Here is a 14,830-nt window from a genome sequence, read left to right as displayed (position 1 = left end):
TGTTCAAGTCAATAATTCGCTTTTTCAGATCCACACTGAGTTCCTTTGACTTTCCCATTGTAGCTTTTGAGGCTGAGTCTAATCACAGGGTCAAATGAGCCCTATTTCAATGGGCTCAAGAACAGTAAACAACTGTAGTCAATCAGAATCACTTACAAGAAGTGAAGAGACCATGACATGAAGCTAATTTGATTGACAAAACTCTCTACATCACCAAAATTTACCATTTATGTTGCTGTATGTATATTTTTGATCTAGCAGATTTGGTGACATTTTCAGCAGACCCATAATAAATTTATGAAAGAACCAAACTTTATGACTGTTTTTTGTGCCAAACATGTATGTGTCTCGATCACTCTATCACAGAAAAGGAAAAGTTGTAGAACTTATTGGGAACTCAAGACAGCCATGACATTATGTTTTTTACAAGTGTATGTAAACTTTTGACAACAACAATACATACATACATAAATATATGTATGTATACATATATATGTTTATATACATATATAAATGTATTTATATACGTACAGATATATATATATATAAACATTTTTCCGGACTATTCAGTGATTTATCATCCTCTCTCATCTCTCCTGCAGAACCAGGAAACCGACTTTCTTTCTTAACATTATATATTCACCAAATCTAAAGTTCTAGCTCCTAATCTCTGGTTTGATGCAATAACCCTTGAATATCTCATCCAAGAATGTTCAAGGTTTGTTGGTGGATGGCAGGAAGGATCTCCAGTGTTCAATCTTCCAGTGAATCTGAAGAAGACTGTGACTGAAAACAGTGTTGCTGTCTGACATTTTGATGACTCATGTAACGTGTCCCAAAAAGCAACCAAAAGAAAGAAAAACCAACATGAACAAAAACCGACAGGAAAAATAAACGACAGCCACGTCAACAGCGCATCCCCATCTGATACAGGAAGGAAGGTGAGGGGCTGCTGATTAGTGCGGCAGAGATCTCCATGGTCAACACTTTGTATGATGTCACAACTAGTCATGCTTGTGATGTCATCATCTCTGTTCTCTTATGTAGCAAACTTCCACCTTCTGCTCATTGCTAGCTACACGATGACCAGTTCAGACGTACGCAAAGCGCCAATAAAGTCGAGGTTGACATTGTTTGCAGATCGAGATATGCCGTATCAAAGGCCACAGCATCCCAAAGGAGGGTTCAGATCCCAGCCGAGGGCGTGGAGAGGTGGACAACAACAACAAGGATGGAGTGAGAACAGAGCGTCTCCCGCTGAGCTCCAGAGAACTCCAGAGACTTGGCTCTCTCTTGGAAATGGAGCGAGCCAAGTGGTTTCAAGAGAACCAAAAGGTGCTCATTCTGGAGAAAGAGCTGAAAGACACCAAAGCTGAGCTGGAAAAGCAGAGAAATCTCAAGAAGGTTTTTATCAACAGGGGCAAAGAAATGAAGAGAACACTGCTGGCAGTAGAGAAGTTTGCCGATTCTGAGGCTCTCGACCCTGTCGCCATCGCTTCCACTCTCCACAACGAAGTAAGACACAAGAGGAAAAGGCTGCTGCAAGAGGACCTGGAGCAGCTGAAGGTGTCTTGCATTGTCAACGAGGAAGCGTTCACCTCAGAAATCAAGGCAGAAAAAGAAAGAGGTGACGCCCTCCACAAAGAGCTGGAAGAAATGAAGACGCGATACGAGGAGCTTAAATCAAAATATGAAGCCGACGATCGTGAGGAGAAGCTCCAGGTCGAATCTAAGATGTTTTACGAGGAGAAACTCGAGCAGAACGAAAAGCGCTTTGAAAAGCTGAGAGCCGAGAAGGAGGACCTGCAACGACAAATGTCCCAGGAGATAGACAACTTTAGAGAAACAGAGAGTCTTCTCCGAAGTGAACTGGAACAGACTAAAGATTCTCACCAGAAACTTATGGCTACATATGAAAGGGACGTTTCTGCTCTAAGAGAGCAGGCACAGATATTTAAGCAGTACGTCGATAAGGAGGTAAATGCTCTTTCCTACAAATTGATGAGGGACCTAAAGATTATTGATGAACTGGAGTCCGAGAAAGACCAGCTCCAAAAACAACTCATGGCATTCCGGCAGATGCACTCTATCAAGAAGGTGAGCTACAAAAGAAGGTTGGAAAATCTGGAGACGACGCTGCAAAACACCGAGGAAGTCGGACCTCCGATAAGAAAAGTGGCCAGACTTGACGACAGTGTGCCTGAAAACAACGTCACTGATGATATGGATCTGGACAGTCTCATAGAGGAGATGCTGTCAGAAGAAATGGAAGTACCTGATGCATCTCCAGAGGAGCTAAATGACTTTGTAGAGGAGATGCTGACAGATTCAGCCATTCTATATCAAAATCACATGGACGTCAGAAACTTCTTTATGTGAAAGAGGCGAGAAAACTGAAAGCTCAGATCCTGAGCCGCGGAGGCGAGAGGCCCCTCAACAAGTCTGGAGAAGATGCTGCTCTATCTGGATCTCAGGAATCTGCAAAATGAGACAAATGCAAGGAGGCCACTAAAACAAGAAATTAGAACCCTTTCAAAAATGTCCAAATATTGCACAATAAAAACAGTAATATTCCACGTAGCTTAGCCACAGCCACACAGAAGAGATGTCTCAGTTTTTGACTGGGCGCCTCTTTCTATTTGTGGTTGTAGGTTGTTTCTTAGTGATTGTGGGTTTTTTCCGGGTGCTCCGGTCCCCCACTAAAGTCTGGTAAATTGGCCAATATAAAGGATGTCTTAAAGAAAGGGCTCATTGGTTTCAAAAACTGTTAAATGGTTCATATTTGAGAAACATATGTGCCATTTAAAGACACTGCAGCTCATACCTGGAATTGTTTGCAGAACTGGAATTTCCAGATACAGTTGGAATCAAATTGAGCTTCTCTATGCATATTTTGTGAGGCGTCTACTCTTTGCAGAATCTACATACCCACTCTCCTAATTATCCCCTCCATGCTGAGTCTGGGCTGCTACCATCAAGCAGCTCAAATACAGAACAAATGATAGGAAAACACTTTTAGGCAGGATGTATAATAAATTCTAAATATAATATTTGGAGTTCATAATTACAGTCTATATATAAATATATCTATATATACATACATAAAAATATGTGTATATATACATTCATCTATAAATAAATGTATATATACAGATATAAATTAATATGTGTATATATACATATGTAAATGTATATATATATATATATATATATATATATATATATATATATATATATATATATATACATACATACATAAATCTGTGTATATATACATATTTATGTATATATACATACATATGTAAATATATGTATATATACATACATAAATAAATATGTGTATATATACATATATAAATATATGAATATATACATACACAAATGAATTGTGTATGTCTCGTTATGGTGACAAACAGAGCAATGAAGGAGACTTGAATTTGATGGATTTATAAGCGGGGCTTTAGGTGAAACATCCGTCATTATTGAAGTCACTTCAACAATATAGAGGGTCAGAAAGAATGAGGGCGAAGTTTAAAGAGGTCTTTGACAGAAACCAATAATGTCTGATAATACCTTTCAGAGTTTCTTCCTCTCGAAAGCTTTGAGTTGAGCGCGCGAGCCGAACGAGCAGCGTGACGTTTAGAATTGACGCTTACGTTGGTTCCCGTTCCTCCGTATTCTGATAAAGTGCGTCTGTATCACGTTAATACCAGAGCAGGGGAACCTCCTCTGCAACATCACTTTCCAACTCGTCCAGTTTGAGTGACAGCCAGCGCGCGCGACCCGCGCAGTGATAGAAATTCAGAGATGCGCGAGCACGAGCCGCGACATTGCTCTGTCGTCACAGCTGTGTTGCATTCTGGGAGCTGTCCAGTGCTGAAACGGGCTATACTGCCAGAACCCTCAAAATGGTGTTTGGTGTTTTCTTTTTTATGAACAAATGAAACACAAAATACACATTGAAATGTGACATATTTATTAAATGTAACAAGTTTGTACAAAATGAAATAAAATAAAGAAAGCTTAGCTTTTTAATGCTCAATCTAAGGAGAAACATCATTTATTTTTCATCCATTAACTTCAGCCAATTGTTCCCATCTTTTGTCTGCAGCATTGTAGAAATAGGAAACAATAAACATGACATTAAGAGCACATAGAAACATCATGAAAAAGTCCACAGTGCTTAGACTGTAATATAATACAATACTATAGTTTATTTCCAAAAGACAGAGATTTTAATACGAATTCCCTTACAGTATCACTTAATACAACTAAATATGTTTAATTATGTAACAGAGAAAAATAGATGATTATATATTTCACACTTTCACAGCATTTTGGATCAGAGACATATATTAGTTATATTTAAAAGTACCAAAATAGATAAGCATGTACACAAACATCTAAGTTTGCATGGTGTGCTAAAAGGCAGATTCACCTTCCAGAGTTGCCCCTGATTTGATTTCAGAATAAACTGATTCATCTGTTGCTGCAGGTTTTTCTGTGAATGAAGATAATTAGCATTAATAATAACAAAATCAACAAGCAGGAATTTAATTCCCAGTGTTATGCTGATCCTAACACTGTCCACACACAAAGCTTACGCCATTAGTTAAAAAGTATTGCATAGAGGAAAATCTGCAAAGTCATACATCCAAAATGCTAAAAAGGATTACTAGAACTGGGAATTATGGTGAAAATATCTCATCAATTTACAATCTAAAATGATTTTATTAAATATGTTGCATATGAGAAACTGAGTGCAAACTGAGTGTTACCTCTCCTGTTTCGCTTGGCTCTGTTCTTATTGATTTCAGCGTACGTTGGAGCGAGTTCTGAAACAGGAAACTCATTTAATCAAACACAGGAATGGTTTACACTATATTGTGTACCAAAAAACCACAGTAAATTTATGTCCGATTCTGAAAAGCTGAAACCAAATTCAAGAGAGACAGTTTGTTTTTCCATTTCAATAACAGACTGCATTTGACAAAGGAAACATCCAACACTGTGTCATCTTGAGGAAGCTAAAACTTCACAAAGGGGAAGGAAAATTTTCTTTTCACAAATTTGCAGCTGTGTGGCTACATGGGGAGGGGTAATATATTTAAAAACACTTGCTACACTGCAAAATTAACATGCAACAAATGTTTTAATGAAACACACAATCTGTAAAAGTGTTCAGTCCCTCTGTTTCTGCTGATGTCAAGAGAGAGTTTGCAGTCAATGTTACAGATAGATATGTTCATTATTTTTGATGATGATGAAGTCATAATAAACAAATCATTTCAAGAATCATTTCCTGCATACTAAACTGCAAAAGAAATTGGTCAACAGGAAGATTTGAAGCTGCAAAAACAATAACATAAATGTATTAGTATTAGTAATGTCTGCTCATTTATATTTAAGACATTTGCAGCTTTTGTAATGTCACTTTTTTTTTCTTTTGCTATTTAAGACATAAAAATACTGAGGGTTTTTTTCCCTTCTCCTGACTGATGCCTTTTTAGTTTATCATAACTCTGTGATCAGACAGTAAACATTAGGATCTCTTGGAAAATATTAGAAGTGCTGCACAGTATTTTAGATTAATCAGAATCAAAATGAGCCAAACAGCACTCAGCATTTTTATTGCTATTGTCCTATAGTTTGTATGTAATTGAAGATTAATTTATGATTCTGGTAAATTATACTAGATATGTTAGATTTTAAAATATATATATATATATATATATATATATATATATATATATATATATATATATATATATATATATATATATATATATATATATATATATATATATATAGCTATATATTTGATTCTTTCTCTTTTGACATTTTTTACATATACTTGTAGAATTATGTTAGATGATCTGAACCTGCAGGGTATTGACACGAAGACACATTTTGATATAAAGTCCGACTGACTTTACCTGCAGCACTTGTGTTCACTTCTGCGTAAATAACGGGCTCCTCAGGTTTACGGGGTTTTCCTGTTGAGATCGACAAAACAAAGACACACAGTTAGAAATCATTCAGTTATCCTTGTGCAGTAAAAGGTTTGTAATTTTGAACTCACTCTTTTTTCGGAGCTTTTTGAATTTAATGGCGGTGTACGTTACTTCACTGGGTTCAGCTGCAGCAAAAATGTTTCACAATTTTAGATCGGCTTGTTTTCTTAAGCGCTCCAGTTGTGTGTTCATCTGCTTTAAACAGAAATACTTCACCAGCTGCAGTGGCTTCACAGACGGATCCACAGAGAGCAGCACCAGGTTAATAGTTATATAATAACAATGTTACAAAGAACAGCTGGTTTTTAAAAACTTTGAGACAAAAGTGTTTTAAAGTGCATCCAACATTGATGAAATGCTGGAAATATGTATGTAAATGTGATTTCTTAGTTTCCTATTTTTAATACATTTGGAAAAATCTAACATTTTCCACATTATTATTGTTGGGTATTTGTGTGGAGAATTTTGAGGAAAGAGATTAATTAAATTTTCACAGCACAAAGCTGTGATATAAAAGGCCGACAAAGTGCATAGATGTGAATACTTATCGGATGCTCTGTAATTGGTTGTATGTTTTGGGATTTTCATTTATTTTCTTTGAACAGTAGTCTAATAGGCCATCAGCATTAAAGTCATACAGTTAGAAAGTGAAATTATTCAAGACAAAAATATCTTGCTTGTTTATCTGAAATCTTTTTTTATATATTTCAACTGAATCTCACATTTCATTCTTGGTAAGTTTATTGTGTCATAACAGATCAGTTTTATGGTGGCCTATTTTAATTACGATCATAAACATGCAAATATTAAACATACTGAATAAATATGTGAGTTGATGACAAAAATAAAAGATGTAAATGCATGAGAAGAATATGATTAAATTCTGACCTGGAGTAGCAGAGCTACTGACACTGAACTCATTCTCCGCTCCTTGATTGATGGTCGATCTCTGACTGTTTTTTTCTGATCTAAAACACAAATAGATAAAAGTTACAGCAAACAAGTACAGAGATCTGTGTTCTTTATCAAGGAAAGGAAAGTAATGACTGACCTGAAAGAGCATAAATCTGTGGAAAAGACATTTCTTGTTACTTATTCTGTGGTTCAAATCATTTGTCACATAGAACAGAATAAATGTGTGCCTTTGATTAAAGGGTTTAAATAAACAATGTGATCAAACCTTTGTGCTGCTTGTAGCGCCACAATAAGAGCAGGAAAATAATCAGAATGATTCCACTAATGGGTCCAATGATCAGCAGTAAAGGAGACGAGGAGGAACAGGACTGGACACAGTTCCTGAAAATATTAAATATTGAAAGGAAACAAAGGTATAATGTCACATCCACATTGACATATTCATTCTCACCTTGAGCTCCAACAACTGGATAAAACTAAATTACAAACATTTTAATCCTCCTCACCTCTAACAGACATCCAGCTCTTTAGTGACTTTTTCCTGAATGTTTACATTTGTAGAAACCTTCATCTGACTTTGACACTGCAGAGATCTTCAGCTCCTCTCTGCTGTCATTATTGATGTTTATCATTATGATAGAAAAACACATTGGAGAAACTGTTGTTGTTTATTTCTGCAGCTCAGAGTCACGGGATCTCCCTCAGTCACAGGATGAACAGGGCTCACCAGGATAACACGATCATCATAATCATCTGTAAAATAGACAGAATATCAACTACTGACAAGCAATCAACTGTTGACAAACTTTTGAAAAAGCTGCTTCTGTCATGAAAAGGTGAGTAGTGGAGGTGGTGAGGCAGACGCTGGAGACCCAGGTAGGTGAATGGTGAGTAATTTAATAAAAACAGTCCACAAAAACACAGTCAACAGAGTCCGCGGCCAGGCAGCACGGCTGAGCGGAAGCCAGGGCTCAACGCCGGTAGCAACTGGTCATACAGGCGGTAAACACAACAACAAAAATCTGACAACAATCTGACAAAGACCCGACGAGGAACAAAGGACACAGGAGGGACTAAATACACTGAGGGTAATCAGGGGAACAAGACACACCTGGGAACAATCAAGGGGAAGACAGGACAACGAGGAGACTCAGGACACAGAAACTCGGAATTAAAACACAGAAAAACACAGAACCTGACAGATTCAGTTATTTATGTAGATTTTCTATCTTTGAGTGTTAAACCGAGCCAATGGAAAACACAATCAGTCTCTATTTTTTCATAAATTTTTTGATAAATAATTTCAAATATTTCAAGAATCATTTCCTGCATACTAAACTGCAAAAGAAAATCAGTCAAAAGGAAGATTAGAAGCTGCAAAAACAATAACAGAAATGTATTAGAATTAGTATATCTGCTCATTTATATTGAAGAAATGTGCAGCTTTTGTAATGTCACTTTTTTTTCTCTTCCTATTTAAGACATGGAGCTAAGGTGTGAATTCAAGCTGGGAGACAGAACACAGCTGATCTACATCACAGCTGATCCACTTCAATCACGTCACACCCCGCTGCGGCCAATCAGGATCGGCGCCCTTGCGCGTCCCATACCAATCAACGTCAAGCCTTGTCCATTCAAGAAGTCGAGCCTCCGGGCACCCACCTCCTCCCCATCTCCACCTTCAGCCCGATGACCATTCTCCAGGCGCTTTACGCGCTCCTCCATCCAAGGCTCCGCTCCATCACCAGTATTCGGACCGGGGGGTAAGACTAGGGAGCTTCGCCGGACTCAGCATCTTCCCCGGCGATCTACGCTCACTAGTCTTCCGCCGGTTCGAGCGCCAAAGATTTGTTCATTAAAATCTTCTAACTGCTTATTTTTCTCTGTGTGAGTTGATCCAGATTGAAATAAAAATACTGAGTGTCTGCTCTCTGTGGATCAGTCAAGCCTTCTGAAGCCACTGCAGCTGGTGAAGTATAATTTACCAGAATCATAAATTCATCTGCAATTACATACAAACTATAGGACAACAGCAATAAAAATGCTGAGCGCTGTTTGGCTCATTTTGATTCTGATTAATCTAAAATACTGTGCAGCACTTCTAATATTACATAGTAATTATTATTTTTGAATTATTATTGATGGCAAAAAATTTCACACATCAACCTAAAAATTGCATTATTTTAGATGAAAATACATATTAAACAAATAAAAAAAACTGCAATGAGACTCCGTTTCACAAAGACAAGAGACATGAGAGATTATATAACATTTTTCAATGGATTGTTAATATGCGGTTATAATTTTTCAAAGTTCTAATATTATAATATTTTGTACAATAATATTAAAGTTAGCATATTTTAATATAAAACCTACTGTACATTTGTAACATTCTTATTTTCAAGCACTTCTGGATGGATGCAAACTGCATTTCTTTGCTTTGTACTTGTGACGTGAAATGACAAAGTTGACTTTTTATATTCTAAACATTTGATTATTAGTGATTTTGATCCACGTTCTACACCTATGGAGTTATCTTATTTTTCCTAAAATTTACTTGGATCACACGCTTATAAAACAGAACAGGTAAAGGAAGAAGTTCAGCTGCTCAGTTTTAAAGGACAAAAAATGTTAACACCCTTCAGCTCCATCTGTCAAATACTGAATTTGGCTTCATTAATTTATAAAATTTACCTGAAGAGAAAAGAATGTAGGAAACACGAAATTCCTGTAGAGATATGTCTACAGGAACTCTAGTCATTCTGAATAATAAAAAGTAAACAAAATTAACTTTTTAAAAATTTATAACCTACTTTGTACAGTGATGTTGACTGCATTGCTGAATTCTCCTGATCCAGACTCACACCAGTAAACTCCACTGTGAACCTTCAGTCTCTTAATGGTACATGAGGATTCAGGCATCCTCCCCCAGTTGAAGCACTGAACATATGATAGACTGGTTGATTCTGTAAACCTCTTCACTCTCCACTTGGTGTTGTTCCCAGTGCAGTTCAGTGTGACAGACTGATAAATGAAATGTTGAACTCTGTCAGGACTCACTGAGAGAGAAGCTGCTGGATGAGAGTCTGAAAAAAACACAGAATTTTACAGAATTTTTCTTAGCAGTTGTGTTGAGAAAATGTAAAAAACAATGTTCATTGAGCTGTGATTGTAAAATAAGCTGTAAAATGATTAGTGTAAAAACCAAAGACACCAAAAACAACAACAAAAAAGAAAAAAAGAAAATACGAGTAACATGAAATAAATGTTGATCTTATTAAAGTTGTTGATATAATTTTTTTAAAAATAAGAAAAGAGTCCATAATGTCAGACTTTCAGAGCATTGAGGTAGCAAAACTAATGGGCACAGCGATAATCTGCTAATTTGTTTCTTTGTGACAGTTAAAAAAGAAATGGTCAAAAACGACGCCAAGCTTTTGACCTTTAAATGTTAAAAGGGAAGGAAATTAAAAAAATTTACAATCTTCTATCAAATATTTCTGCAAATAATTCATAGTTAATCAAACATCTCAATAGCATTTAAATAATGTGATTTACAAATGTAGGTTAAAATGGTTAATACATCAATGAAGATTTAAAACGTGAAAACATCACACAATATTTTTATTTTGTAAAACACTACTAAAACTCTAAGTACACATAACAACCAAAACGACTGAGAATGAAACAACGTATTAAAAAAGTTCAGCAGGTAACTGGCTGCTCTGTCAGCTCCTTCTTCAAGTTATTGCAGCTGACCATGTGCCACAGCTCCCCCTAGTGGTTCCAGACGGAAACATTCTCCTTATAGCTTCTGATCCCATAAACACTTTACTGTATTCTGGTTGTAGTTCTCTTCATCACTGACTTTCAGCAGAAAGCTAAATAATTTTGTCATGTTAACTCATTCTACCATTACACAAACCCTACGGAAAAACATTCGGCAACTGCTGCTTCCAACTTCTATTTTTTTCCCCAAACTATTTAATCAGAGTCAAAAGCTAATTCTTTGCCTAAGATGTGCAAAACTTTGAAAAGAGTGAAATGACTGAGGATCACATCCATCATTATTTTATAGCTTCAACAACACATTATTTTGTTATTGTTGTTGAAATTGTCTCAGTTTTTTATTCATCTTCTCTAACCTAACAGACAGGTGTGTTTATCACTATTAATAAAATACATAAGACAGGAGGAATACAATACATTATTCACAACGTTAATTAGAAACCTGAGCTCATAAAAAATACAAACAGTGGAAAAAAATTCAAAATGAAAGAACAGAAACAAACTGACCTGCAGACCAGATAAACTTTACTTCACTGTAATTAGTGTAAAACTTTGGTTCTCCTCTTCCTGCTCTGCACTGATATCCTGCTGTTTGAGTCGGTCCATTAATGATGAAGGAGTTCTGCTCAGACCCATTGATGGTGTTAGGCAGCAGCTCAAAGCTGTAGGAACTGCTGATTGGGTTTGGAACAGTTTTATACCAGAAGAACCTCCATCCTGCTGATTGAAGCTCCAAACCCTCACAGTTCAGAGTCACTGAGGCTCCAGGATTCAGCCATGGAGACACAGAGAGGACAGGCTGAGGGGGAGACGCTGGAGAGAGAGGAGGTAAACATACATACACACATGTAGAAATATTTTATTACATATTAAGATTTGCTAGTAAAATCCCTGTAAGCATTATTCATACATGGGTGAACTCACAGGACACTGTTAATGTGATGACTCCCCCTTTGTTATGGTGAAACCGTCTCTTCTTCCTCTGCATTTATAATCTCCACTGCTATAAGCAGTGATCATGGATTTGCTGGATGTTGGAGAGTTTCTATTGGTTGTAATCCATTCATACGTCCACTGAGTTCCTTCATCATCCTGGATCTCACATCTCAGAGTGATTTCCTCTCCTCTGTAGATCTGAGACCAGTTGGGTTGTTGGATCACAGTTGGTGTGATGGGAACTGTTCACATGAGTAACAGAGAAGAGATATTTCCATACACCAAATAAAGAGACACTTAAACATTATTTACTAATGTCTGAAATCAAATCTCTTGTTTTAAGTTAGTTAGAATTAACTAAATTATTTATATTTGCTAAATGCCAGAAACATAGTGAAAATATCTTTTGAAGGATTTTTTTTTTGTAGCTTTTGACATGCCAATCACTTCAAACAAGGAAGCAGTGAGTTTCAGGTCTGCCTTCAATTAACTCAAATGTAAATTGAAGGCTAATTAATTAATAGTTAACCTATCAACAGTTGAGGAAGGAAACCCAAAAGATTTGACTCAAGTCATACAGTTTAAAAGAAAAAAAGGTAAATACATTTCTTAATTCAAAGAAAGAAAATTAAAAAAAAATCTCACATGTGCTCACTATGTTTTTTAATCTCATTTAGCAAACAGAAATAATTTTAGTTGTTCTGGTTGAACTAAAATAAGAAAATGTTTGATTTACTTCATACACTGAGAAAACAATTTTAATAACTTTTGATCCAGTGTATGTGAATATCTGTCTAATAACTCTCATTATAACTAACAAAATAAAATGATCACTGGTAAAGAACAATAAAGCAAAACAAAGCAGTATTAGACATATAATATGCACTTCCTATAAATTACTGGCTTACAGCCAGAATGTTGCACTGTTTGCATCATATAATCACATTTGTGACAGTTTTTCCATCAAACAGACAAAAGTTGCTGCAGTAAATCCTCTGTCAATATCAACATAGAAATTCATTGTCTGGTTTAAATATCAACATGAACAGGAGCAAATTTTCTGCTTTCAGGCTTCATTAGATGGAGTTACAGATGATGATCGTTGCACTGGAGTCATAATACTTTTAACACCACTGATGAACAAAGAAGCACTAAAGATGTTTCTTTTCACAATAAAGACAAGTTACCTCTTTTCTCAATAGTGACCTTTCCGCTGGTTTCAGTGTAGAAAACTGGATTTCCTCTTCCTCCTCTGCAGCTGTAGACACCTCTCTCTGAGACAGAGATAACTCTGAACCGGGATGCAAAATATTGATTATTTCTGAACCAATCAAACTTCCAGTCATCAGATTCGTCCACAGAGCAGGTCAGTGTTATGCTGCCCCCTGCTGGTATGATTGTTCTGTGTGCTGTCAGTGTGGCTCTGGGTTTATCTGCTGCGGGTTTTAAATAAACAAGAAAGAAAAGAAAATCATATTAGTGACCAATCTTTGCTTGGTGGTTTCTCTGTTTTGGTTTTGGTGATAATTTATTATCAACATGTCCAATACTTATTAGGAAAGATTACATTATTGCCAGACAAGGGAAAATACGTCCGTTGCATAAAAGAAAGTCAAAAAACATTGCAAACATATACAATACAGTCTTCAAACAAGAAAATATGACAGGAGAAACAGCAATGCATTTGGATTCACAAGGTCCGGTTTCTGAATCAGTCATGTGATTCGGTCCGATTGGGAGGCTTCAAACGTCACCGCCTGTTTCTACACCACAAGCCTCGATACAATAACCCTCATTGATTACTCAATACACACTCTTCAATACCTCGACACAGAGGCCACATCACTAAATCATATAAGAACTTCAGGAGAAACTAAACTATTTCAACACTAAACTGTCTTAAAATGTTGAGTATAGCTTAGTACCACATTAAAGGCTTAACAATGAACTGCAGAGTGACTCTGTAGTGTTTACTTCAGTGAAATGTAACTGTTTTTATTTATCTAACAGAAAGTCTCTTGCTTTTATTTTGCTTGTAGTCAGAAATAACAGAAAACCTGGTTTTATATTAAATCCAAACAATATAAAGTTTCTAAATCAGACTCACGTTTCACTGTCAGTGTGACGCCATCGCTCCATTCTGTTTGTTGATGATCTCCTGTAGCCATACAGCTGTAAACTCCACTGTGATATTCAGAGACTTTATTGATGCTGTATTCACTGGATCTTATTTGAATGTTTCTATTGTTTGTTCTCCATTCATATGTCCACTGAGTTCTTCCTCCTTCCTTGATCTCACATCTCAGAGTGACTTTCTCTCCTCTATATACAACAGACCCACTGGGTTGAAGGATCACAGTCGGCTTGAAAACTATTCAAGAAAAACAAAACAGTTTTCAACATGAAAACAGTCAGAAATATCCTGATATTATCTCTAATGTTCACCTGTATGACACCCACATCAACAATGTTTAAGCAAACATTTTCTGGCTGGATATTGGATAAATCAAAAGTACAATTTTATAGAAACTATTTTAATTTCTGAGCTCATAAATTCAGAAAAAAAAGAGTTTTTTAAATGTATTTTAACAAACGCATTAATTGTGTTTTCTAACTCAAAGTCCAGTCGGCTTGGAAACTATTCAACAAAAACAAAACAGTTTTCAACATAAAAACAGACAGAAATATTTTTTGGGTTGTTTGCATGTGTGATATGCAGGTAAAGACAGGAAATAAAATAAATAATATAAAATATAATAAAATAAATAAAACAAATAAAATAAAATACTATAAAATGAAATAAAATAAATTAAACAGCTAACTGAATGTTTTTCTATTGCTTCAGATGACAAAATCTCAAAAATTTACACTTATTTTTCCCACAGCATCTTTTTCCAAACTAACTTTGCACTAAAACACTAATTTATCTTAGCTGAAGTACATCTGGATTAAAATCAAGTAACACAAAGACGAGCACATGAACTCTAAGTTACTTCAAAGTCCAGTTGATCAAACCTTCAGTATTATAAATGGAAATATGCAGCAAAAAGGGTTTAAACATGAAATTGAAGATACTGAAGATGATTTAAAACTCAAAATGTCTCAATTAAAATTTACAACAGTTTCATTTTAAGGCATCTTCAAATGGAGTTTCAGTCATATAAAAACTGCTTTAC

At 35.9% G+C, this 14,830-nt stretch overlaps 1 protein-coding gene, 1 long non-coding RNA gene and 1 pseudogene across 2 annotated transcripts; 1 reads left to right on the top strand and 2 right to left on the bottom strand.

Annotated features, from left to right (window-relative positions):
- The first annotated feature begins 1,082 nt into the window (after positions 1-1,082).
- Positions 1,083-2,379, top strand: LOC129356943 (centriolin-like). Its single transcript, XM_055026478.1, has 2 exons — positions 1,083-1,097; positions 1,141-2,379. The coding sequence occupies exons 1-2, from the start codon at positions 1,083-1,085 to the stop codon at positions 2,377-2,379; spliced, it is 1,254 nt and encodes a 417-aa protein (XP_054882453.1).
- A 1,945-nt stretch (positions 2,380-4,324) lies between these two features.
- LOC129356942 (uncharacterized) lies at positions 4,325-5,983 on the bottom strand. The gene is made up of 3 exons (XR_008605473.1): positions 5,937-5,983; positions 4,779-4,835; positions 4,325-4,501 (listed from the first exon to the last, which is right to left on the bottom strand). It is a non-coding gene; the product is annotated as an uncharacterized LOC129356942 (long non-coding RNA).
- A 55-nt stretch (positions 5,984-6,038) lies between these two features.
- LOC129356941 (Fc receptor-like protein 5) lies at positions 6,039-11,896 on the bottom strand (annotated as a pseudogene).
- Between the last annotated feature and the right edge of the window lie 2,934 nt (positions 11,897-14,830).

This window comes from Poeciliopsis prolifica, unplaced genomic scaffold (assembly GCF_027474105.1).
Source record: "Poeciliopsis prolifica strain line A6 unplaced genomic scaffold, Auburn_PproV2 SCAFFOLD211, whole genome shotgun sequence".
Lineage (NCBI taxonomy): Eukaryota > Metazoa > Chordata > Actinopteri > Cyprinodontiformes > Poeciliidae > Poeciliopsis > Poeciliopsis prolifica.
The sequence above is the reverse complement of the archived record's forward strand: the minus strand, read 5'-3'. Positions and strand labels throughout refer to the sequence as shown.